Genomic DNA, 27,756 nt, shown 5'->3' with positions numbered 1-27,756 from the left:
AATCAGATTTGTGTTAAGGAAAAAAATTTTACAAGCCTAGCAAATTTTGGCAAGGGCAAGAACATTTAAATTCAGAATGACATACAGCATACACAAATTTGATACATCATTACATAAGGGAATGAATGCTTTATATAATTGTGAGGTTGAAAAGCTTAAAACTTTATTAACTAAGGCTTCACTACCATTCCACTGTAATAAAAACAGAATACTACCTGACTCTCCTGTTCTTTATTCCCTTGATGAAAAGCATGGATGCAGGTTTCAGGGACAGACCACAAAGCAAAAATGTCTTAATAGGGACTCACTAAATCTATGAAATCCCTTCAAGTAGGCAGAGGTATGAAGAATCAAGTCAATATAAATCATACCATGATACCTACATTTCCAAATCAAGAGATCTCTAATATTGATATGAAATATCAGCCCCTAAGAAGGGATAATTCTGAGTGACAAAGAAGTTCTCTACTAATCAATGGGCTACCATCACCTTCTTTAGAAATGAATTACGGCTCTAGGGTAAGGAATAATCCGTAAGATTGATATCAAAGACTCAACTTCGTTCTGATACATGTAATTCTAACAAATGAATTTAGGTACAGCACCTGGTTGATAACTTAGAGGACTAGATTGATTAACTGAGAAAAGTTCAAGTTAGTCTTGAATTCAAGTCAAGGAAGCTAACTCTATGAAATTATTTGAGTCCAAACACACTGTGAATTCCATCACCTCTGGGAAAAGACTGGAAAAATCACAAGACAATGAGTTGATGGCTTTAACCTGGAACTGCACAGCTATTCATGTATTAGTCTTTGGTTTTCATGCAGTATTCCAAAATACCAATGCCTATAAAGAACTATTTCCAGAGACCGGTATTTAACAACTTAGCACTTCTTAAAAAGAATGGAAAAACCCTTAGTAACACCTGCTCATGTCATGAAATCACTTAATTACAACATTAAAGTTATCAGTAAAGAAAAACTTCATTCTGACTACAGCATTAGATAAACTCAACTAATAATCTTTATCATAGAAATCAGACTGCCCTCTTGTGGTCTGCTTAGAAACTTATTTATTTACACTTAAATTCTAAATGTTTATTTTCTCTTTCTGCTATGGTGACCAGAACTAAAGCAGATTATATTTAACTTCACAACTGTCCTCCAAGACCAGCATTAGAAAGAGTAAGAAACCATGTATAATGAATAAGAAACAAAGTTACAAACAATAAGCACGTACCAATCCAGTCTGAACACCTTTAAAGGCAGATCAAAGAAAGTTACTCACCAAAAGTACCATAGAATCCTCTAGGTCCGCAAGTGCCAACACCATATTTCTTCAGAGATGCCTGGGCTGCACTCTTTAACAGAAAAGAATTACATGAAATATTTATTCCTACATTAGATCTCTAACTCTTCTATGCACTTCACATTCACAACTTTATACCAACGTACACAGGCCAGTTTTGCATCATGTAACATGACCGGCTTTACAGGAAGTATAATAATGTACTGAATTCTATGAATTAATTTCACATCAAAACTATTTTAGACAAGTGTTTATTTTAGATAAGTGTTACCATTGTATTCTAATGATTAAGGACACTAGATACTAATCTAACTTGATGATCAGCTAGTACACAGTTAAGTACACCAGATGAAACTTCACTAAAAAGACAAACTTATATAGCACAAAATTACAAGGTTTACAATCTTCCTTGCTGCTTTAGAAATATACTTCCTTGACAAAGTTTGTACTTTCTGAAATCATTCTTAATTTCAAGATATCATACAAAGCAAAACAGGAATAATCACACAAATACAGTACCTGGAAGAACTCACCTTAACCTTGTCGTTATCCAAAAGTCCAAGAAAGTTAAACGATGCAAAGTTTATACATTCCTTGCCATTAACAGTGATTATATGGGTGGGAGGACTGAAAAAAAAAACCCAAACAGACCTATTGGTATGAATAAACAGCTGTCATTTTCATAAACAGTCAAACAGTACAGGAGTTTTGTTTTTCAACATAAATGGCACATAACTTTTTCAAGATCTCCTTTTTCCACTTCTTCCTTTGCAGCTGCCAATCAATATTTAAGTTCAGTGTCAAGTCACAAGTATACTACCATACTCAGCAAAAACTGTATTCCTGTAGTTTAATAAAAAAACCTGTAAATACCTTCCTGAGATATTTAGTTTAATGATTCCTTGTTGAAAATTTAATTCATACAAAGATGATTCTTGAAGAGATAAATAAAGCTTCTTCATCAAAACCAAAGTGATACCTATTTGAAACAAGGAATACTACAAGTAAAAAGGAAACTTCATTGTTACTTACTTCCATAATAAAAATGAATTAAACCCAATGTTTTTCTCATAAAGCAACAATACCAATCTTGTACTGAATAAGGTTCCTGAAATATAGGTACTAGCTGTAAGCACAGAAAAGTATTGTATTATCTGTCATCTCAAGTTTCCAGTTCTGTTTAATCCCTAACAGTTTGAATAATTCATGTAATCACGAAACACAGAAAGTGTGAAAAAACCTAATATTAACAAATGAACAAGAGCACAATATACATATGAAGCAAAGAAAGGGTAGACAAATTTTCTGCCCTGAAAAATTATGATTTATATAAAGTTATTTAAAAATTGAAGATAAAAATAGTTACTATCCTTTAAACACAAGCATCACATCTGTGTACTGTATTCTAAAAGCAATCCTGTTTTGGCAATTATACACTTCAATACTACGAAATCGAAAGTTTCAAGTAATCACTCCAGAGTGTTGAGAAGTCTCAAAGCTAAGCCAAATGCAAAACCTTATGTCTGCCCATTTCTGTATGCGTTGTCAAATGTTACAGTTGAGATCCTATACTATTCCTCAAACACAACAGTTTCAACAAGCTTTTCCCATGTGGAAGCTAGCACTGAGCAATTTTCACAACCAAAATTAAACAGGGATGCTCAAGTATCAAAATGCCTGTGCACAGCTGCTCCAAGTCTGGTTGCTGACAATGCTTCAATGGGTACATCTGGTGTGCCAAACAAATAAATTCTAAGTCCAAGCTCTACACTACAAGTTAAGAAAAGCATTGAACTGCCTGAACTTCTCTTAAAAAACCGCCATGATGTTATTTTATATCATTCACTGAAAAATTAAGTACATGTTGCCAAGCAACAGCAAAGCTTACAAAACATCTTTGGAAAGCTTTCTACTAACACAGTGCATATGCTGTGCATTTCGTCACTTTCATTTCATGACATTAAACTGACACAAGCAGAACCTGACCCCACAAAGAGGCAGTCCTGCATTACTACAGTGCATCTTCTGCACAGTTATAGAATAACACAGATGCACAGCAAACTGTCTTGAGGAAATGACTGTTGTTAAAAATACACCTGGATCTGTTTCTCTGTCTTGCTCGCCAATGAGTTGTACCAAATGTTGGAAGTCCTATTATGTGAAGTAACTGCTTAGGTTTGCAGATATTCATGAGAGTAGGCCTATAACTATGCATTTTGGCACTAACACAAGGTTCAGTATATTCCCAGCATACTATTTAAACCTGGTAAATTTACAACAATTTGCTCCCACAGGTCCAGCTCTCAAACCTTGAAAACACACTAACGTTCACCAACAACTTGCCACTAACAATGCTGCAGCCCTCATGAAAACACAGCCACACTTTGCTATCAGAATTTTACCCAATCTTCTAAAGGAACACTCATGGTTAGGCAGAAAACACGCATGGAAAACCTCATTGCAGTGAATAATTATATCCAAAACATGGATGCTAACAGTAACATAAAACCTTCCTTGCAACATCAAAACCAACAAATCTTTGCAAAAGGCAAACAATTCCTTTATAGTTTCATGTATCTCCCTTCCCCTAGTTAACACAAGTCATTAGGTATCATGGTTAGGGACAACAATGTTATAATCCAGCTGAAACTGTAAAAAAAAAAAAAAAAAAATTTCAAGCTATACTCAATGAACTCGCAAGTCTTTCAGAAATTGTGTCTTTTAAGGACCTAAAGCACTCCATCTGAACTTGGACCTCTCACCTATCTCTTAAGTGTTGCATGTATGGAAAAATCAGTCACAGAAGATGATAAAGTTAAAAGCCATATCATTGGTGCCTTTTAATTTTAAAGCAAAATGAGAATCAGCATGAAAATTTTGCAGACATACTGGTTTAGGAAATAGGTTTACGTTTTCTGAATGATATCTTGTGCAACTAAGCTATCTTGTATGGATTAGTTCACAGAAAGGCTACCAGAAGTAACTAATTTCTGGACTGTGACCAAGCCATCACGGGTAACTTCTTCACCACTGATTCAAAACTGGTCAGAGTTTTCATTAGGACAAGTCTCTGCATTACTGGCTTTGCTTACCATTTGGCAACATTACTGGGATTACACAAGTGTTCAGCAGAAAGGAGCATAGTAATGTAAAGCACAAACTGCCTTGCATAATGAGGGAGGAGGAAGTCTTCCTCCCCCCCACAGTAGGTCAAATAAATAAATATTTACTGAAATATTTAATATTTCCTAAGTGGTTATGAGCCCATATAAACCGTATCCACACATCATTCCAAACATGCAATATTAAACCACCACATACTAAGACAACTAAGATTTATGAAAAATAACCATTCATGGTAGACATTAACACATGAAAATCACTGAAAGAAGACTACCTTATTAGCATCAATAGGATCCGCCTAAAATACTAATTAAAAAGGGGACAGAAATGCTCTTGAGCTGGAATTAAGATGCAGACCCTTTCATTTCTGTATTAAATCTGAAACATGGGTTAAGTTTATAGCCTAAGTTACAATCTCATAGCTGTTGAGCAACTTAAGGGAAAGTAGTTAGCTGGCAGTTTAAACCTCACAAGACAAATGTCAAGTTTTCCCCATAGCCACTATTAACACTTTAACATTCTGTCACAATACGTTCCCGAGCTCTAAGCACTGGAAAGTTTTAAATAATTTAAACATTTTCTCAATCAATCTAAAATATATATTTGTTCAGATTTTTTTTAAACATCCAACATGTCCTTTAACTCCGCAGTACTGCTTGTTTCAAAATTCTGAATAATAACAGGATTGTTTACATCAGAGTTGATTAAAATAGGCATCCCTTTTCTAAGGTAGACTTTTCTGTGGTGGCAGAACCATCAAAATGGAGCTCCCTATGACAGCAAAGAATTGTGCTCTGTCCCTAAATTATTTTAAATAATTAGTGTCACTAGAAGGATATTAAGACTGCCTATATTGTAAACATTACTGACATAAACAAAACTGAAGCTTGTGAAAGAAATTTCAAACCAATTCTGAAATAGTGTGACTCTTGTCTAAGCACACATTTTAAAAGCCTCATAACACATAAGTTACGCTGAGTCATAATTTCCTCAGAAAACAACTTCGCCATGAAGCATCTCCACTTCTGACTGTCCGAAGAGGAACAACATTTCATGAAATGCCAAGTGGCTAGCCACAAAATCAGTTTCTTCTGAAGTGATTTGTGATGACACAATTTCCCCCAAACCCCTACACAGAAGGTGGTAACCACTTTTGGAGATCTAATCTACATATTCGGAAAAATGAAACAAATTACTACCAAAGAATACAGACCCACAATGAAGGCAAAGATAAACTTTCCGTCTCCCTACCTCCAATATTAAAAAAAAAAAAAGAAAAAAAAGAATTACAACATTTAAAGAAAGAAAGATTTTCTTAATAAAATAGTCCTGATAATGTTGCAAAACCAAACCCATCTCTTCAGTGGCAAATTCAGTTCTGCTATGTAAAAATGCAATTTGTTTATGAAAGGTTTTAAGGATATGGAAATGCTTAGTAAGAAATACGCTTAGAAATATGGTCATCAAGTATTTGAATTGAAATAAATAATGGAATTTATTTTGGTTATATTTACCCTGAAACAATGTTGTAGTTGAGAGCTGGATGATCTTTTGGTACAGGAGGTACAAGAGGCTCTGGCTGCCATTCTTCAATCAACTCTTCTTTTTCCTGAACAAGACAGAAGAAATACTGCTCTAAAAAGGACTTCCATTTAGAAAAGACATTATGCACTAATGAACAGTTGGCAATAGTTGTATGAGAAATGATGTACGCTAGTATGTGTCACCTTTCTGAGGAATCAATATTAAGTCTGTATGTTCAACTGAGGGGCTCTGAATTCTTCAAAGTGAAGAAGATGTAAAGAAAGATAGCCCACTTTTGCCTGTGTATTAAACATCTCATGATATGATAATCAAGAGAAGAGATACTGACTTGGTGTCCCTGCCAAACTTTAATCAATACTGTTTCATTCAATCTATTAATTATGAAAATCTTCCTCTACAGTTCATGTAATTGAATACAGATTACATAATAATTAAATGTAAATTGCCTCACTTTACAGTCTCAAGTCTTCAACAGTGCTGTTTAAACAACTCTGGCACAAAAATACTCATCAAAGTAACACATACATGAACCAGGACACAATGGAGAAAAACTGCCAAACACTCAAGAAATGGTAACAACAACTACTAAACCACGTATTCCTCACTTAACCATGAAGGAATACTGAATGCATATTTACTTTCCAAGTGCTTTAAACTATTTCGAAAACCTCAGTTAGATGATTTTCCAAAGGACATGCACTGGACCTGCATAACAAGTGCATTAGACTAGTTCCACATAAATTAGCAACCGCTCAGGCAAACCACCAAAATCATTGTTCATACCATGAAAGCAGGACTTTCCTGGAGGATTATTTACTCGTACAGCAAGACAGATCTGATAACATATTTGTTTACACGCTAACTTTGAATGGTATGACTACAATGGGTTTATATTTCTCTACCATTTCAAAATGCAGCAGAATATTTAAGACTACTTATTTCAATATGAAAATATATATTCTGCAATTGATTTATTTAAATCATCACAGAAATATTTTTTCCATTTTTATTTTTTCCAAACAGACTTTTCAAAGCCTCCAAAGTACAAAACCAAATTAAGATATGAAAAAAATCAAAAGAAAACTACATGCAGCAATACAGTTAGTCTCCTGCATCTTTATCACTTTCCTTTTACTAAGTTAATGACTAACTTTGTTTCTAGGTATTTCCAGAGTATTAATTAGTATCCCAGAAGCTCCACAAAGGTCTATTTCAAAGCACAAATGGAAATTTGAATAGTCCTGTATTTCAGAAAAGATCCTTTTTATGTAAGCATAATCACTTGTGTTTCTAATATTTTGCAGATGTACTTTAAATACCTTTTTATTTAACTTTCTCATGTCAGATTTCTTACTGAAATTTAAGCCATGGGGCACATATTTCAAGGGAAATAAAATGCCATTAATATGTGCAACAGAATTGAATATATGAAAAATTGTGAAGTGGCTACACTTATGTTAGAAAAAGTGCTTAGTTCCTTTAGCCACCACAGGACAGACGCCAGGTGGAGCCTTGCACACAGTTGTGTATACTTTGAAATGTTCTTCCACACATGAAAGAAAGCATTAAAGGAGAGGGTTTTATTAATTTACCCTGTACTAGTGCCTTTCATAGCATGTCAAATAGCAGATTTTAATGCTTCAATTAAAAAAAACCAAACAGATAACTAAGCACCAGAGAACAGAACAACAATAAAATAAGCTTTGTATAAATAATATTGGCTACTATTCATTACTGCATTCTATTATCAAACCTCATGTCTGACATGACTCGGCAAATACCTTAAGAACTTTAAGGGAGAACATTACCAGATAATACACTCTATAAAGATTAACATGCAACATAGTACCAAAATGGTGAAAAACTAGCACCCAAGTTGAGGTTAATGTGAGTGGAATCACAATCATAACCCTGTATGCTATACTCCACTGATCCAAGACAGAGAGTGGCAATTCCATCCTTGTCTCAGAACAGGTACTAGCGTGCATCTGTACACTCTTTGAAAAAAAAAAAAATCAAAGATGTAATTGGCAATCCCAAGCACAACTATAGGCTGGGCAGAGAATGGATTGAAAGCAGCCCTCAGGAGAAGGACTTGGGGATGTTGGTTGATGAAAAGCTCAACATCACCCAGCAATGCAGCCCAGAAAGCCAACCACATCCTTGGCTGCATCAAAAGAAGTGTGACCAGCAGGCCAGGGGAGATGATTCTGCCCCTCCACTCTGTTCTTCTGAGAACCTACCTGGAGTACTATGTCCAGCTCTGGGGGCCCCCAACATAAGAATGACATAGAGCTGTTGGAGTGAGGCAGAGAGAGTTGGGTTGTTCAGCCTGGAGAAGAGAAGGCTCCAGGAAAACCTTAGAGCAGCCTTCCAATACCCGAACAGGGGCCTACAAGAAATCTGGAGAGGGACTGCTGACAAGGGCCTGTAGTGATAGGAAGAGGGGTAATAGCTTTAAAGTGAAGGGGGCTAGATTTAGATTAGATACAAGGAAAAAATTCTTTACTGTGAGGGTGGTGAGGCACTGGAACAGGTTGCCCAGAGAAGTTGTGGATGCCCCCTCCCTGGAATTGTTCAAGGCTAGGTTGGATGGGGTGTTGGGCAACCTGGTCTAGTGAAGGGTGTCCCTGCCCATGGCAGAGGGGTTGGAACTAGGTGATCTTTAAGAACCCTTCCAATTAAAACCATTCCATGATTCTATGGTTCTAATTTAACACTAATTGTGCTGATCCACAGCACTGCCAGCCAGCAGCTGCTGCAGTACAGTCCTCTCCCAGCCACAAATACATTCCTGTCCCTTGTGCTGGTATTGGCAGTTACAAAACCAGACAATAACCTGGTTCAGAAAAATGATCCATGCAAAAACTAACTCAGCAAAAGCAGGATGGATATATGGCGAAACTAGACCCCTCAACAAAGTAGTTCAAACCTAGATTGGCTGATGCTACTGGGAAACCATATCTAGAGGTACAGTTGCCCAGTAATATCTTGTACGTTTTCACAAGACTTCAAAAAGACTTCTGAAAATCAGAAAGCATGATGTATGCTCACGCAGCCTTCACTCAGCTCCTACAACAGTTGGTGTCAAAAGGCCCCAAATCCCTAATGTATGGTGTAGCTTGCAGCAACAGTTTTGTGTTCATTTTAGAGCACAGGGTTGGGGTCTTTTTCTTTTTGTTTTAGTGGTTGTTGTTTTTTGTTTTAATTAGGAAGCAGAGTAAAACAAGTGAGAAGTGGTGCAGCCTGTCGGTTATGGAAGGATAAATAAGACCTGAACACAAAGAACATTTTTACAGCTTTTATACAACATAGTTCAAAGGCAGAGCAGGCAACATAACATACCTTTTCTTCAAAGAGGGAAGAATTAAAACTGTGCAAGCGTGTACTTAACTTTTTCATTTACATCTAATTTTTTGAACTAAGGGTACAAAACATCACCAAGCATTTTAGCAATTGATACACAAATTCAATTAAAATATTTTTGCCATGGAGTCTAGCAGAAAAAAAAACATTATTTATAGAAGGACACTGTAACTACAATAAACTAGCATAGTACAATTACAGTTTAGTACTGTGAACATAAAGGTAATGAGCAATTCCCAATTAGTATTTCTATCCCCCCTTCATACCAAGTTGTAAGAAGTTTCCATTCTTCCCTTTGAAATGTTTGCAGCACACAAACAGCACAGGTGACAAGCCACAGATGAGATGTGGCAATATCCTGATTTTTTCTTAACACAAAATAAAATACACAGGAGAAGACTAATCCTCATTTCAGACAACACTGTTTCACTAATTCTAGCTCGCATTCATTCTCCTCATCTGTTACATGGTGTTTTGCTTTTTGATGGACATAGGAATCTAAACAACAAACAACTGCATCTTCATGTCTTATGTCTTCTGTTTCCACATGTACTTAGCACAGGCAGTAGTCTACCAAAAGCTTCTGTGATAGAAGTTCCTTTATTATGGTGGGGGATTGGAGATACTGGTGATTAAAATGAGTACCAATCTCAATCTAAAATAGCCACCCACACTGCAGATGGGACAGTCCATACCCCTTCCTTCTTCTATTCACCAAGTATCTCAGTACACTGGCCTCTCCTGCTGACTTTTCAGGGTAAATATGACCATCTCTCCCTGACCAAAAAGACAAAGCAGAAGCAGGCTTTCATACAGTGACTCCACATTCAGAACAGCACTTCTATCTTCTACCTCCTAAACAGGCACTAAATTTCAGACCAAGAATAAAAATGTTAATTCTCAAACATACAGAGAAAACAGATTTTAATTCACAATATCATATCCTCAATATATAGTTGATTCACTTATTTCTCCTCAGTTGACTGTACTGAAAATATCTACTTGATGAAATGAATGAACTCAAAACTTTCAATTTCCACTCTCTTGGGCTGTAATGTGTGTGAACTTGTCTCTCAGCTCTTCCTCTTTCCTTTTATAATTATTTTTAATTTAGATAAACATAAATGTTATATAAAATATAAATATCAATATAAAATGTATTTTATGACTAATATACAATATGCACAAAAATATAAGATACAAAATGTTTATAAGTGTATTTTATAAATATGATATACACATTTATGCATTTGTGCACCTATAGAGAAATATATTTAAAACATTCATACACACACACACACACACATATATAAATAAAATGGGTTTAGGTGGTTGTATTTTGTTGGTTTTGGGTTTTACTTTTTAAATGCCAGATACCTTGGGTAAGACAAATCCTTGGGTGTAAACACATGCAACCCAGATTATTTAAATATGTTGCCTTATTGATCCTGGGTTTTAAGAAAATGTAGCAATTATGTTCATGAAGACAGTTTTTAGTTAGCACTTGGGTTTTGAAACAGTGTCATACATGGATCTGTGTCAATATAAAAAAAATAGTAATATTTCTTTTATTTGCTGGTCCTCAAATAACAGGTCTTTAATTTCATGCTATTTGTAAAATCATGTATCAGCATGGCATAAACTGGCACAAATAATGGTCATGCTAGTTATAAATTCCTCTCTTTCAAACTATGTTAATACTTAAGATAATCTTTACCCACAAAGAGAGTCTTGGTTCAAAATGACTGAATACCTTTACAAGAACAGATTACATCTGCTCTTCCCTGTAGAACAACATCTGATCAATCTCTGAATGCTGTTGCTGCAAGAGACCACTCTTGTGGCCTACAGTATTTCTCAGCCATGCATTAAACATTTGTCTCTGCCAGGAACTTTCCAGCCTCCTGACTAATATATCTCTAATAAAACTATTCCCATACAACTACTGCAGCGAAAATTCTAAAACTAAAGAAAACAACCATTGCTCCCATCCACAAATGCTAAGAAAGACATGGCTTCTAGCAGGACTTCAGAAATTTTGAGAGAAAAGTTCAGTATAATTTACTGCAGAGTGCAAGACACGTATCTGGAGGGCACCTTTCTTTCACACAAATGGTTGCTTGCTGGAGAGTGAGCTTGTAGTTAAATGACACCATGCAATCTCCCACAGCCCACTCCAGTCCTCAGTGGCACTTTGCCACTTTTCTATAGATTTTATTTTGGTGAAAATCCCACAAGAATCTATATGTCTAACACGTTGTCTGGCCACACACTATTTTGTACTTCCGAAAATCCCAAACGATCAGGAACTTATAGTCACAGAGAAGTACTCCAACTTTTTAGTTAATGATCTTAGAGATTTCATTATTTTGGAATAAAAGCAATAGGAATACCTACAAATAGTTTTATTAAAGGATGACAGTCAGTTGAAAGCTGATTCCTGCACTAGATTTCGTAGTACTCTTGCTACACATTTGACTAAACCCAGAAGCCGCCTTTGGGTGGATTTCTTCACTGTTTCAGAAGCGTGACTCCTAAGTGCACTAGGTTGCACAATATATCATCTACCGCTGGTTCCCCTGGACAGACTGGTCCTGATGGATCACATTAAGTTGTCTGTGCAATAGTGGTATTCTTCAGAAATATTTATTACGTGGAGCCAACTCTGCTCTGGCAGCATCCCCAACAATAATTCACAGATAAACTCCCACGTATCATTACATGAGTGGCTGATATAAAGGTAGCCTGAGCTCCACTGCCAGAGCTGGCCTCTCTCCAGCACCTGCATCTGAGCAACCTAGTATTTCTTGCTGGTGTGGTAAAGACTGGACACCACAGCATGAATCAAACTAGAACAAATCAAAAGGCAAATCAGCAGTCTCCTCACTGAACAGCTGGCATGTTACTACACGCAGCTCAACACACACACAGAAGCCTGGCTGTGTGCGATACTATATTTTATGAAACATACTGTACTGGGTCTGGCTGAGATGGTGTTAATTTTCTTCATAATAGCTCATACAGTGCTGATCATTTTTTTTTTTAGATCTGTGGCCAAAACAATGCTGATGACACACTAATGGTGTAGCTCCCGTTGAACAGCATTTGCACAGTGTCAAGGCATTCTGTTTCTCACTCTGCTCCTACAGTGAATAGATTGGGAGGTGCACAGGAAGTTGGGACAGGACACGACCAGGAAGATAACCCAAACTAATCAAACAGGTATTCCACACCATATAATGTCATGCTCAGCAAAAAAAGAGAAAAGAGGGGATTTAGAGAAGTTAGGCATCTTTTGCTCAGGAACTGGCTGGGTATTTGTCCATCCATGGGAGGTGGTGAGCAATTGCCTTCACATCACTTGTCTTGTTTCTCTCTTCTTCCACTTTTCCTTTGCTTATTAAACAATTTTATCTTCACTCACAAGTTTTTCACTTTTAGTCTTTCTTACCTCTTCCCCTGTCCCACTGGGCGTGGGGGAGAAAGTGAGCAAGCAGCTGTTTGGTGCTTAGCTGCCTACTGGGGTTAACCCACAACACAGGCCACTGTCAACTATCCATGGATTTTTAGTGAAGATTAAAGTGGGTTTTTTTACCTCCAGAGCTATTCCCCTACACAAAATAAATGAGTTCTTCTCACAGATAGTATTTACACTGTAGAAAGATGGAATCACTTCACACCTCTGACATGCCAGTCTGCTTAAGTCCTCCAACTGTAGAAGACTTATTCACACTTTCACTTCACTGTTGTATTTATGCTTACTTCCAACCAACTATCTGCAGACAAGACATTCCCTTCCAAATACAGTTCTTCCTACGGAAAACACTGCACTGCTTCCAGCTTCAGACATCAATGATAAATCCAAGTAGACTAACTTAAATCTGCCTCAGCATCAGCCAACCTGAACATACCATCAGACTAAAGAGCATTTCCTCATACTATTCTTTTTGCCATCAAGATACAGGTAACAAAAAGCTAGAAATGTTGATGTCTTAACATCTCAAGACAAACCCTTTGCACTTTGCAAATTTTTTTCTTCTGTGCTTTGCAACTGTGAATCAAGGTATCCAGTATCTACACAGTGCAATTCTTGATCACTTTGGATTTTTGCTAGTAGTTATATTCCTTTCTATCCTTCAAGCTCAGTAAAGTTTGTATAAATCTCATCAGAAGTAGAACAGCAATAACATATTTGCATGCTTCTATTGTTCAGAAAGCCTGCTACTGCTGTCCTGCCAGTGAACTTTACTACTGTCATCCTGCAAAAGTAGGATTCTTATTAAGCATGAGCCATCTCCAAATGTTTTTTCCCCTTTTGACCCTCTTCTAAACCCCTGCTTCCACTGAGCTGCAGCAATCCAGCTACACGTGCAATCTCCCAATTCCTTCTTGCCTACAGCTAAGAAGATACAGAACAATTTTCTTCCCCGCATACCACTGTTCCACATTTGTTTGAGCATTTCAGCACTTTCAGCTTCAGCAAAATGGTCTGTTAGTGAATGAAGGAGATGACCTGCAACTGGATGATAACATTCAAGATGCATATAGAAATATCAGAGTGTAATCCTTACTCTGTAAGGAAGAGGTAGGTTTCAGTTTTTTCAGGTCACCAATTAAGCAAGAGTAGCAAAGAGCCTTTTCCTACCATCTACTGCAGAAAGAATTAATCTTTCAGAACTAAAAAAGTTATCCTCCAAAATACCAGAGATCAAAACCATCTGATACAAGAAAACTGTACTAAATGAGCTATCATAGTTTCTGAACAGACAACCAGGGGCTACTTTAAAGCTGCAGCGTGTCTTCCTAGATGATCTGAACATTCAGCACTTCACCACACTGGACTTCCTTTTGCGTTCCCTCCTCCTCTGCATTCTTATCAAAGGCGGCAAACTTCAAGAATCCCAAGATCAATTCAAACATTTCCAAGCACAAAACTGAACTGGCCTTTCTTGATTCCTGCTCAGCTCACTTCTTGCCTCCCATATTAAATGCCTCCAATTAACACATGCTAAAGTGTTCCCTAGAATACTCTAAGTTCATTTAGTAAGCACTCCCCAAAAGAGGACACTGCCTGCAGATTTGCTCGCATTTACAGCCTTGTGCTTATAGTCCCTGCATCCTGTTCACTGATGCATTACACCAAGCCTACATGCTTAACATGTATCCTTAGCAAGAATAAGATCAAAAAGCATTCAAGTGCATGATATAGATGGGAATGACAAGGTACAATACCCATAAATGGGACTTCAGATCATTCAGATCAATTCCTCACATACACAAGCTGGTTGTCACATTGCAATACATCACTATAGTTCATCTTTGACGGAGAAAAATTACTATTTTCACATACAGAGAGCGCATCCAATCATCCTTTGAATATATCCAATGGCATCCTCTGACATGATGTAGAAAGTCCAATTACAGACCATGTCTCAGACAAACTACCCCAGGGACGTATCTCCAGGACAAACTCTACTCATTCACGATAGTCTCCAGCCAGAAGTCACGGAGAAATTCCAGTCTTCACAAACAATTACAGCCTTATTTTTGAGACAACTAAATTGCAAAACAAGGAAATTGCTGCTAAACTACAAAGTTTTCTTAACACTGTAAGCTATCAGAGTTATAACTCACAGATACCGCGTGTACAGACTGATCATCTTCCTACTCTTTATACTCTTACAGTTAATTTTGTCTGGTGGGTTTTTTTTTAGTACAGCTTCCATTTTTAAATAAAGCCATCCATTGAGTAGAGCTAATGCCTGCTTTTCACAGCTCAGCAGTCACAGTCACATCAGTGCTTTTATATTTCTTAGACACTCAAACACAGTGCTACTCTAAAAGCACGAACTGAAGCATTTAAGCAATAAGCAGTTTCTTAGGGCAAAGTAAGCTTACCCTTAAAAACAGCACAATTTGTGATGCAGCAGTGGTTCAACAGCCAAATACATAAATAGCTACAAACTGTTTATCTGAAGAATAATACCTTAGGTGTTAGATCAGATCGCTCTTGAAGCTTATATGTCTTCGAGAAAAGAAGTCTGATTATCCACAGAATTAGAATTCCTTCCAAAATGAGATGGTAAGCAGGAGCCTAAAAATAAAAGAACAAAAATAAGTCTACTCAGAATTCTATTTGAATCACTGTGACACCATGCAATAGTTTTGTCTCTATTGGTACACTCAGAAAAATAACCAAAGCTGATCATCACCTGATATGTATCTCTAAATCAGTAGAAAATATAATTATATGAAAGTGGATTGTTTTGCAACTACTACTTGTAGCTATTAACTTGAGTTTGAATGGATTTATTCTGTTGTTAATAAACAAGGCACACTCTAAATTGGTAAGTGGTTTCAGTTCCACACATACACATAAATTGAATATTGAGAGTAAAAGCAGATAAGCTGCATGGTTGTACCAGTATCTGTGAAGGAAGAAAGCTTTCACAACAAGCAGAAGTCTCCTGAGAGACTGAAGGTCTGTATCATGTTATCATTTATACATACTCACTTCAACCCTACATTCTTCTAACTTGTAGTCCACCAGCAGTGACAGCTACTATTATTTATAAAGAAACCTAATCCTGTCCTCTTAGTCCGCTTTTGTTAGCTTCACAGGCACTTTGAGCAGGTGTAAGTAACACAACACTGTCACCAGAAGCAGTTTTGCCCCTGTGTCATTTACTCTCTTGTGTAGAGACATTATTTGCAGCCAGTGAGACCAGAGAGTTGATCAGAGTTAAAGTTAGGTTCTTCAGGTGCTTGGAGAGAGGAAAATCAGTTTCCTCTGGCAGCACAGCTAGTTTAAAGTAGATGTGAAGTTATAGCATCAGCATTTGACATATAGTTTTAATGATGGGTGTATAAAGCCTCCTGTTTAAAATATTAAAAATATTTTTAAAATATTTTAAAATGGTAGACATCTATTTAAAAATAGTAGACATCCGCAAAGTGCATACAGACTAGTGCACTCCCTCTTCAACTCAGCGGAAGAGCTTCCGCACATCAATGTTTTCTGGTGGGATCTGACCTGCCAACAAAGGAAGTGGAATGCACCACACTTCCAGAAACTAAAGGAAATTGAACTCAATTTTTTAAAACCAGTAAGGAGTCTGATGGCATATCAAAGTACAAATAACAAATTTATCATTTGCAGAGTACTTTTCAGTTCACCAGCATATTAAGAATAGACATGTACACCATGACGTCTAAAGAACACATAGTATTGTAGCAGTAGAGGTCCACACAAACTACTTCCCTGTGCCTACAATCAGTGCCTACAATTATTCCAAATTCAGTGCTGTGCTGCCAGCTCTGGTAGTAAGCACTTCCATATTTGTACTGAAAACCATAGTATAAATTCTTAAAAAGTTACCAACCTTTGTCAAAGGAAGGGACGGAAACAGACTGTTGATACAAGAACAGCACCTATCACCAGGACATCCTTTACAAAATCAGGAAACAAAGCCTGGATACAAAACATCCATGCTGATCCTCTCCAGGAGAGAACTCAAGCATAAACACCTAAAAGTTGTTTCTTCCTTTGTAAATAACACTTCTAAGTTACAAACTCTGACCTTATACTCAAGGAACACTGTGAATCTTAACAGGGTTTAATGCTCTGGTACACACCTTAAGTGTAGCTTTATAAACTTAAATACAGAAAAACATAAGTGCGTGCATCTATTTTTTCAATATACAAATACAGTGCACATACGTGTATCTTCACAATTTTGCGAGTGCAGCCTTACACGCGCGGCACTGATGCACAGCCAGCTCCCGATGCAGCGCAGGTGAGACACGGCACCACCCTGCGAGCCACCACGCCGCACCCCCGCCACCGAGCGAGGCTCACCGGCTTCCAGCCCCGGGGCAGGCCCGGCTCTCCCCTCCCGCCCCCTGCACCCGAAACCGGCGGCCCAGGGACAAGGCGCCCTCACACCCATCACCCAAGCTACGAGGGGCGCCCGGGGGACCCACCCGTCTTGAGGCAGCTCGGCTCGCCCCTTCGGCACACCCACCCCCCAGTGCCGGCGGCAGGTGCCAGCCAGCCGCCCAGCCCTCCCCCAGCCGCCCGGCCCTCCCCGCGCCGGCGATCGGACAGCACCCCGGGCCTGCGCCCCAGACCGCACCTCATAGAAGGCCTGCACCATCTCCACCAACACCCACTGCTGCCCCATGCCCGCCGCCATCGCCGCACCCGGCCGCTTCCGCCTCTGCGGCCCGCCCCGGCGTCGCCGCCGCCGTACGCTGGCGTCAGGGGCGGGCCATCGGCCGCCGGAGAGCGGCCCGTCGGCCCCGCGGGGCGGGGCCTGGCGGCAGGCGGGCCATTAATGGTCGGGGCGGGTTATGCAGCCCTGCACTGCTGGCAGCGGTCCGAGGGGCGGCTTGGCGCTGGTGAGGAGGACACGGAGGCGGCCATGGCGGCACGGGTTTGGGTGCGCTTTCCTTAAATTCTGTAATGGTGGTTTGTAAGGAAACGCCTGTTCTGGCAGCCCGTGTGGCAGTGCCGTGCTCCTGCGTGGGTAACTTCAGTTACTGCTGCCCGGTGTCCTCTCAAACTGCTGTTTTCTGTGGCGGCCCTGATCAGGGAGCGAGGCCTGACTGGGAAGGTGTGCTTTTTGGTGTTAAATAATTGGAATTGGCTACGAGTTGAACTTGTATAAGAAGATAAACATGGATGCATTGGTGTGTAGTTCCTCACTACATTTCAAAGCTGGTCCTATTTGTTGAACACCATGTTGGTGTAATCTTAAGTGTTGCTTTCTCCACACTCACAGGCTTCTTTGACCCCACACCGTCCCAGCTGAGGGGCAGAGCCTGCGCTGTCGTACTTCATCAACACACATTATGCTTGCTGCCTCTATGCCTGCAACAGGTGACTGTGTTGCTGTAAGAAACTTGTTCAGACACTTGGCTAATGAATTGAATGGCAAAAGCAAAACCAGAGTATGGAGTAAATTCAAATAAGAAGGGAAATTAAGGCTTTAAGAGTCTCACTAAAGCGAGCAGCCATAAAAGCTGAATGTTGTTTGGGAGAGATAAAGCTCATGAAGAAAAAGAGCAATAATGGTGAAGACCTTGCATGGATGAATCGGAGTGTGGAGAGGTGACTGAGTCCCTGAGCACTGCTGTGCAGGACTTGAGCAACTGACTAAAAAGCAATGGAGGAGAGGGGGAGCTGGAAAGAAGTTTGCTTAGGAAGTCAGGTAGCACTTGATGGAAAGGAAACAGAGGACATTGCTGCTAAAGAAGTTGTTTGGGAGGTGCTTCACTGAAGCTAAAAAGCTGTGGAGGGCTTCTGATGGTCTTCTGGGACAGCACCATGCAACTGCACCCCTTGAGGTTTCACTCACTAGTCTTCTCCATGGTTGTAGAAGAGGAACCTGGGGCAGCAGCTGATAAATGATAGCAAAAACCTTGGGTGCTGTGGCTAACTACAAGCAAACACTAAGTTGTAGTTTTACAGTTGCAGATGGTTAAAATCAGTGAACTTCACTTTCATGGTGACTGAAATGCATAATAGTTAATCTCCCTGAGTTTCTGAACTTAATGATACACTTGTTAAATTCCAGGCTCTACACAGTAAAGAGAAAAAATGTGTTTTGAGGCTATCTGGGAAGTCAAGACAGAGACAATGAATGTCACTTTTGTTTTTTAGCTGCATGAAGATTATTCTGTTCACTGTTAAGTACTTCTGTGGCCATTGCATCGTGCTGGAAAGGAGTCTTGGGCTCTTGGGACATGGCTGCTACTACCAGCCTCAAAGAATGTGTCTGGTATGCATCCCGATCCCAAATTGCCCCCAGAAGAGTGGGCCACATTAGTTGTCTCAGTGAGCTGCAGATTAAGTTAGACCCCTGCTCTCAACATCAGATTCTGACTTTCAGTTTTTGACATATATGTGTATGATTGGGAGACTAAGAAATTGATTTCATGAAACACTGGATGAATTGTTTTCAGCTTGAAGTGCAGTGAAGTTAATAATGCACTAACCAGTAATTCTTCTGGCAGGGAATTTGGAGTTCCTGGTCTGGATTATCATAGGGCTGGTTCTCTCATAATAATAAGCCTATCCCTATTGTTCAGCAGTTTCATTGTTCCACCACAAGGAAACTGCTGCTAATTGCTTAAGGCTGCTATACTTCTGACAGCAAAAAACAGGGAGACATGAAGGGAGAAGTCCTTTACAATGGCGGTTTACAACTGGGAAGAAAAGAGGAGAAACATCTTGAGTCCATCTCTGAACTTAAAGTCCTGACAAAAGCTACTGAGATAGTGCCCTGTGAAAATTTCTGCTCTGGAAGTTTCAAATTTGTCTTCCTCCTATGTCCTCCAGTTGCATGGTATTCCTAAACTGCTCTTATTCTGGGCTTTCCTCACCAACCCACTTGCTTCCCACACCCTGCTTTGAATTCCCAGCTCAATTTCCTTGTGTCAGCATTGGCATGCTAGTTATCTGCAGTCATTCTCTGGTCACTCCAGAAGCAGAAAAATGGGACTCGGTATGGCTATCAGGAATTTTATTTTTCCCACATATCACAGAGGTAGCCAGTGCCAGTTATCTTCGGTCCTCTTTGCTCTATTAGCTCTTCCTCTGGCTTCGTGATGCTTACTCTGTCAAGTATGAGAGGGATAGTAGGAGCTGGAAGTGGAAGTGAGGGAATGATGCCCGCCCTCTTTCTGCACTCCTGGGTCTCACCTCTGGCTCCCTTTGACCTGGTACTTTATCAGCTAGGAAGAGAGGAGAATGGCAATAGGAGGTGACCCATAACTGTGAGGGGATGGTGGTGGTTGCTGCCATCCTACTTGTATTGCTGTGTTGGAGATATGCATGTGGAGGGGATGGTGGGAAATGTGGGAATACATCCTGAGAGTCATTCATTTCCCCCCCTGCCTCTTCCAACCACACACACACAGAAGGGGGATGATGGCCTAGGAGATTTGCACCATTCTTGCACGTTCTTGGTGGTGAAAACTTAGCTTATATTATTGTGGTTTTAGTGTGCCTAGTTGTAACTTGTTGGCTCTGTGGCTACCCTCAAAAAATAATCAAATAAATAAATAAAGCCTTGGGAACACAATCCTGTACTGGCAAGTAGAAGAGCAGGATAGTGGTAGTTAGTCTTTTTTAGTTTTTGTTGTCTTGAAACCTGATGCTCAGCCAAGATGCTGGCAGCAAGCACAGAAAATGTCCAAAGGCAGTTTGAAGCTTAGTATTAAGCCCAAAAATCATGTCCCAACTCCTAGTGGGAAGCAGAAAGATGTTGCAAGAGTACCGTGCAAGTGCCAAGAAGAACTTGAATATCAAGTTCTGTAATTTACCTGATATGCAAAGGAGTAGTTGTTCACAAGGTAAGGAAAGCACAGGATGAATTTAATGTTATCTCAAGCCATGCACCACTGCATCTTGGAAATGTGCTTAATCCTAGTTTTGTAGTGAATTGTCTCTGGATTAACTTCACTAGCAGAAACCTGTCTTAGATCTGCCTGGGAAGCATCTGGAGATTGCAACCTTTGACGCAAGCTTTGTGTAGGAGTAAGGGTACCTGCTGATCAGAGCACTGGTGCATTCCAAACTATCCCAAACTATTCCAGCTATCACAAACTGCACCATGACACCCTGAACAACTGTAGTGACAAAGTAGCATAAAGTAGAAATGCTGTAATGTTTTTAAGGCATAGGATGGGGACCAAATTTGACCTCAACTGTTTGGAGTTAATGACTATTGTAACAGTGTAAGAGTGTCCAGTATCCTCTTTTAAAACCTATTCAGCCAAAGTTGGAGCTTTGGAACAAAAAGCTAACATTGCAGAGATAGATGTAGGCACAGCAGTCTGTCTCCTGCTTACGCTTCTTTTCAGTGCTTTCAGTTCCCCAGGTGAGCTTGGCAGCACTGGGCTAAGCACCTAAGTTTCCAACACACAGCAGAACTAAGTGTCTTAAAATGGAATTGACAACAGATAGGCCCAGTTCTGTGATGACTAAAGAAAACTTGTACTCGAAACTTGTAAGAGCTGCTCAGCCAGGCTGCTGGGACTGCTAACAGAACAGACAATGTTTAAATGGAAATGTTTGCCTTGGAGAGAGCGTGTTACTCATATGTGGTGCTGTAATACTGCTGTTGAAGAGCTATATTTTGTATCCTGTGTGGTTAAATCCCACATATATCTCTGATTCAAGACTTCAGAGATTCAGGTTGGGGATTTGCAGCCCAGAGATTTCTGCTGGGTTGGTTGCCCATACCGCAGAAGGAAATAGATGGGTGGCTCACCTGTTTCTCTCCCCTGCCTCAATATGCAGCTGAACTGATGTCCACATTTTACTTCAAAACCTTAGTCCAAACAGCACGTGATTTACTTAAATTGTGTCAGTTTAAATCTCATTTCTTTAGGAACAGAAGCACTGTATTAAATAGGACAGCTTAGAATTTGTGTTCTTCACTTCTTGTCCCACTTTTTGGTCACACTGAATTGACTAGTTGCTGTTTCCCACAGCATATTTGGATTAGAATCATGGCAGACACAATGGACAGACTCGTAACCAAAGTCATTCTGATGGAGTTAAAGCAGGTTGATCACAATGAATTCAGGATCTCTTAAGGAAGAGAGTAATTCAGTCAAAATAAATAATGCAGTATATTGTGAAATACTATCAGCTCTTCACATGCAAATCATCCAAACTGACTGGATTCAAATGTGTGTGAAGAATATGTCATAGTGGTACGTGTCTGCATCAGACTGATTTTTTTCTAGGCTGAACAGTAATTTTTGTATGCTGTTTTTAAAAAGTGGTCTAATGGGCCAATCTGACATGAATTTATAGGTAACACACATAACATGCACCATATGCAAGCTAGAGCTCGTGACCTGCAAGATGAGAAAGAAAAACACAATTGGCATAAATTCTAGCCATTGGTAAGGTGGCTCATGAGGTTTGGCTCTGAAGGTTCACGTTCCACACCTCCTTTAACTACCACCATGCAGGCCTCCTCTCTTGAGGAGGAAACTAGAAGAGGAGCAGAGGGATTTTAACCCTGAGTCAATTCAGCTTATTTAAAGATTTGCACCTCCAGTCTAAAACAAAATATCTAAGAAGCTTTCTTGTCAGCAGTGCTTTCTATACATAGTATTTTGTTGTAGAAGTTTTAGAGGAGGACTTCATCTTGTGATACTTTGACTAGGTAAAAGGCTGTCTCCTAATGCAGCCTGAATACCCACCCTGTTAACCTCTGTGTGGTTACATAAAGGTCACGCTAGTTTGTACAAACTCCTCTACTTTTACAGTACTGTTGTCCATGGACTGTCTTACATAAAAATGGAGTCTCTAATGAGTGCTTTAACAACAATAGCGGAACCATCATTTGCTGGTTATCCTGATGCACAGAGCCTTAGACATTGCAGTACTGAGGGAAGTGTGATGTATGCAGCCTTCACTTCACATGCCCCAAAAAAGGGTCCATTAAAAAAAGTAAATGAGCATGAAGCTGCCCATTGAAAGTCATGAGGGTACCGGTATGCTTTGACTCCTGGATGGAGGTAAAAATTTGATTGTTCTAGTCAGATATTGGAATCTTTTGAATTAAGATCAGTCAGTCCATTATTTTTGGGGGGAAAGTGGAGCAGTGGGTACTGTAGATTTCATTTGCCTGCAAAGAACAGGCAGATGAATAGGTAATTACACAGTGATGATGTTATAGGTAGGTGGCTATGTCCTACTTCAGTTTCAAAAGCAGTCTTGCGCAAAGTCTGTGAAAGATTGTGTCCGTATGGGAGACAAGCTCTTTCCTGCACTGGACTGTGACTGTAAGTGTTCCCCAAAATTTCAGGTTTAGAGTGTGGTCCAGATGCAGTGAACCTTATGGGAACAGTGTGTACTGGATTTAAAGCTGCATTTTTAAGATTAAAATGGCATTTTTTTTACTCTTGATACAAAGAAATGCAATAGATACCTATCTTCTAGCACCAGCCTTAATGAATTGGCTTTGGATCAAGTACCACAAACCCAGTTCCTAGTCTTAAATTTGGATGCATGTTAAAGCCATGCAGGTAGCAGATCATGTTTAAAAATTAACAACAGATTTATCTTCCTCATTCTTCCACAGTTAATTGCCAACAAATTCTGAACTATTGAACTTCTTTAGGCCTGCAATATTGCAGAACTTAGATCAAAACTGGGATGAAGTTGTGCTCTGTGCAGTGCTGCTTTTGTTGGCCTTAGGAGGAATGGAATGATGGCAAGCAGTTGCAGATTTTGGTGAAAGGAAAAGCATCTCTTGATCATACCTCCCTTCTGTTACACATGGCTCAGTTTCTGTTAGCTTCTTAAAACCATGTAACATCGTGGGGCATTAAAGTATTTTAGTATCCCATGCTGTCTTAGCATCCTCAGGCTGAATGGTTATTTCAAGTTTTAAGCAAGCTATAAATCTTCACAAATCATTTCCAGGAGCTTTGAGAGCAGGTTGAGCTGTCTATGAGAATGTAGTCTTTGTTTTTCTCCTTTAATGACCAGGTTTCTTCACTAAGGTCTGCAGAATGTTCAGTGTTCTTGGTAATTCCGTTGTGCTAGCTGTAGCAAGCATTGATTACTAATGCATTCATCGACTCTGTGACACCTTCTGCAGATGTTGGTGGGGCTTTTTCTGTTTGTTAGTTTTTTCTTCAGCTCCTTTGCTGTTTAGGTGGTTCTGTATTTTAATGGTAACAGTGTAGTCTGCAGCGTGTGATTGTAAAACTCTTAATACTATGCTTGAGTTTAGAAACAAGAGACTTTAGACTGTATTATCAGAGTAGAGAGAAGTTTGAAAAGTTAGGGTAACTTCAGCATTTTAATGCATAGTTTTCACCATGGAGTTTGCTCCCTTGAAGATATATTTGTAAAATTGCATGTAAAAGAAGCAACTAAATTTCAGCCAGAAAAATACAAAGTCCTTTGCCGACTCATCCTTCTTGCCAATCTACTGAAGCACAGAAAGGCACTGTATGGTTTACAGATCCACGTAACGCATACCAGAATGCAAGCTGAAATTCTTTGTGGTTATAGGTAAAACATGTGTGCATGTGTTGGCAGAGCTAGTCACGTCTGACAGGCAACACCTTGCATATGTTTGCTACCCAGAGAGTTGCAACATAATTGGTATGAATTCAGAACAGATGTGGCTGAAAACATGTTTGAATTGATAGAGCAATGCTCTTTCAAGCTCTGAAATTCTTACCTGGCTTTTAAACCCCTTATGATTTTACCTGAGTAAGGCCTGAGTGAAAATATAGTTCCCTATTCAACTGCTGTTTCCTAGACAATTAGTGGAACACCAACTGTGTTCTCTGTTATTAAGCATCCATAGTCACCCTGAAAGTTTCACAAAACTAAGTAATTGTAGAAGTTGACATCTTGAAGATAAAATAAACTGGATAAAATGATAATGCCAGGAAATAAAGTGACTGAGAACCCCTTCACACATTTTTCCCACACAAAGTAATTGTTGAAATGTATCTTTCAGAAGGACATGAACTATAGGGTTTAACAGGAAATTGAGACACCACCACAGTCCTCATTAATGGGCGAATGTTGGTGGCTTTATAAGACAGATACTGATCTTTCTGACACCTCTGAAAATCTAAATGAAAGTCTGCTGGAAACAAAGAAAAGAGTAACTTGGTTTTAAAATCTTTTCAGAATTTCCTAGTGCACTTTTCAGCATTGTGAAACACTGGTTTTGTAGCTTCGCTTCTGTAAGATGTTTGCACTGGAAGACAAGTCTGCTGCATGCAATTGTCTATGTCAGCTGCTGAAGCTAGTGCACAGTTTCAAGTGAAAAAACTGGCATGACTTAACTTGTGCTGCATCTGAATATTCTCCTAATTATTCTTGATTATCCTAACAGGTTTTTTCCCTTCTCTTGAAGGAAATGGCTGCAATTTTGCACCTATTTAAATATAAATTCCTATTTGTACCATCATTTCACTTTATAATTCATATTAAAAATAGGACAGCCAATGTCTTAGAACAGTCTTCTGAGAAATTCAGTGGACTGGAGCTTGCCTAGCTTTGGTTTGCCTTTTTGGTTTGGAATACAAGCAAGCCAGTTTTCAGTTGCTATTCCTTCTTTGTGACTTTTATTTCTGTACTGCTATTCTATTCTGACTGATTATTTAAAAGGATGACACTTGTCTTAATTAACATGTAAGATGCTAAAGCAGCTTAAAATCAGTTGGTCTTTGCTTAAACATAGTAATAAATTGGAACAACTCTCCAAAGATTCTGATTTAGTTTTCTAGGAGACAGGAAAGGACAACCATGTTCACTATCTGGGAAGTTATCAAACAGAGAAGAATGTGAGATGAGAACTTACTTTCTCCGACTAGTATAAATAAGAAACCACTGATTTATGCAATGCAAATACTTGATTCTTGGGGGGAGGGGAAGAAATCTGGAGAAAAGTCTGATAAATGCTTCGTTCTTGAAAATGATACTTTTTGCTGAATTTTCGTGCAAAGAAGCTGATCAACTTTAATCAGCTCTGACGGTTGCTATCAAACCCAGGATGTAAAGCAATCCAGTCACCTTCTGTCCTGGTAGATTTGTGGTGTTTTTCAATTATAACACATTGCCTTTTCATAAAAACCCAACAAAACCCAACCTACCAACCAAACAGAACCCCCAGAAACCCCACATTGAGAACATTTAAAGGTACTTCTGAGGAAATCTTAGTTCCTTCTTTACCTGGGAGGTCAAAAGTCTTGGTCTGATTCTTTGGATCGTGTCTGTATTTACGTAGCAAGAAAAGGAAACCATTAGGTAGGTTCTGCAGCATTTTTCCTTCAGTAGTTCCTTGTGTTTCTGTGTTCAGTTTTGTGATGCTGTAACATCACCTAGATTTCCTTCTGCTTCAAGCACAGCTGGTGAAACAAGAATCATACATTGTTAAATTGCCCAACAGTCTTATCATGAAACGGGTGGCTTATGCAACAGGAGTTTTTACAGTCAATTCATATTTCAAAGCTTTTTGTGTATGGATCTCATCAGGAAGTGAGTGAGACAATAAGAATTTGGAGTTGTGGTACCAGCATTCCCAGACACATTTCTGTATTCCATATGGAGAAACAAATGTGTAAAAACCATTTGCAAAATTACAGTACATTTTCCAAGTTATTTTTCTGTTAAATATTTTAACCAAAATTGGACATGTGTGGCTAGCTACAGAAACAAGGCCTTTTTTTCCCCCTTAACCACATTTGTATTGCCTCATAGAGAAATTTGTGCAAAACTTCTGTACCAGATTGCTGTCCCTAAGACTGCAAAAATACTTTGCAGGGTTTGAAAGAACATCGTTATTGGTTAGATCCTGAGACCCTGCCACCAAAGCAATTCTTGGTGAGCGGTGTAAATTTCTATAACTCCATTGAAGTAGCTCTGACAGCTAACAGTGGCTGTCGGCTTTAACTGACTCAAGAGGATTACTCCTGCTCCCACTAACTTAGAAGAGCTGTAGTGTTCCAATATCCGAAGCTGTGAACTTATGCTAACTTAAAGTAGTGCACACTCAGAAATGAATTCAACTATCCTCAGAAATGCCAGGTCAAGTACAAGACATCAAATCCAAAATTTTCCAGTTGTTTTACTTGCTTTCTGATTTAGATCTCTAACCTGCCAAAACCAGGATCTGAGAATGGATATTTAGGTGCTCAGTTACAAAAAACAGCTTCTGTGTTAGAGAAGAAATGTATTTAAATCCAGCCAAGAAATCCCAGTGGAGTGTCTTTTATGGATTGACTCATGATTTTTGTGGTAAATTGGCAAAGTTAACTAAAAATAATCATCCTAATTTTCTTTGTTTGAAAGCATAAAGTAAAAACCGAATTAAGATTCACAGAATTTTGATATTTGTGCTTGATCCTTCAGTCTTGCATTTACAAAAACATGGAAGCAACATATTTTGCATAGTCCCAGACCTTTTTGAAAATAAGTGAAGTAAAAAATTATGCTGTTCAGCAGATGAAAACTGTTAATGTAATTTTGCAACTGCTAGCCTTTTTCACAAATGCAAAGTGATGGGCACCAGGGGACATCTGCTGCCAGTGAGAGGCAATGCACTGAAGCCAGTTGAAGCTAGAGTTCACACAGAAGTGTTTTAGGAAAGTAAAAATAACAGAGGTCATTGTGCTTACCTGACACATTTATGCCAGGTCATCGATCTGAGTTTTCTTGTGTGTATGTGTTAGGAAAGGACAGCAAGAAGACAATGCGGGGTGGCTGGAAAACCAGATCTTATTTGTTGATTTGTTCACCTCAGAGCTGTAAGAAGGGCTTGCTCACCCTGATGCTTCAGCAACTGTTTGAAGGGATGGTTGCGTTCTTTGGTATAGCTGTTGCAGTGCCTAAAAATCCTGCAAGCCCTTTAATTCAGC

The 27,756-nt window shown here is 39.1% G+C and overlaps 1 protein-coding gene across 1 annotated transcript in view; it reads right to left on the bottom strand.

The window, feature by feature from the left end:
- The window catches only part of SPTLC1 (serine palmitoyltransferase long chain base subunit 1), a 37,724-nt gene extending 20,106 nt beyond the window's left edge, over nt 1-17,618 (bottom strand). Inside the window, exons 1-5 of the mRNA XM_075740192.1 lie at nt 17,478-17,618; nt 15,329-15,436; nt 5,946-6,040; nt 1,842-1,935; nt 1,288-1,360 (exon numbers count right to left, since the gene is read on the bottom strand). Coding sequence (XP_075596307.1) covers nt 1,288-1,360; nt 1,842-1,935; nt 5,946-6,040; nt 15,329-15,436; nt 17,478-17,537 — 430 coding nt within the window. The 5' untranslated portion in view covers nt 17,538-17,618. The remainder of the gene's footprint in view (nt 1-1,287; nt 1,361-1,841; nt 1,936-5,945; nt 6,041-15,328; nt 15,437-17,477) is intronic.
- Between the last annotated feature and the right edge of the window lie 10,138 nt (nt 17,619-27,756).

The sequence above is a fragment of the Balearica regulorum genome, chromosome Z (genome assembly GCF_011004875.1).
Source record: "Balearica regulorum gibbericeps isolate bBalReg1 chromosome Z, bBalReg1.pri, whole genome shotgun sequence".
Taxonomy (NCBI): Eukaryota; Metazoa; Chordata; class Aves; order Gruiformes; family Gruidae; genus Balearica; species Balearica regulorum.
This window is presented reverse-complemented; position numbering and strand designations above follow the sequence as displayed.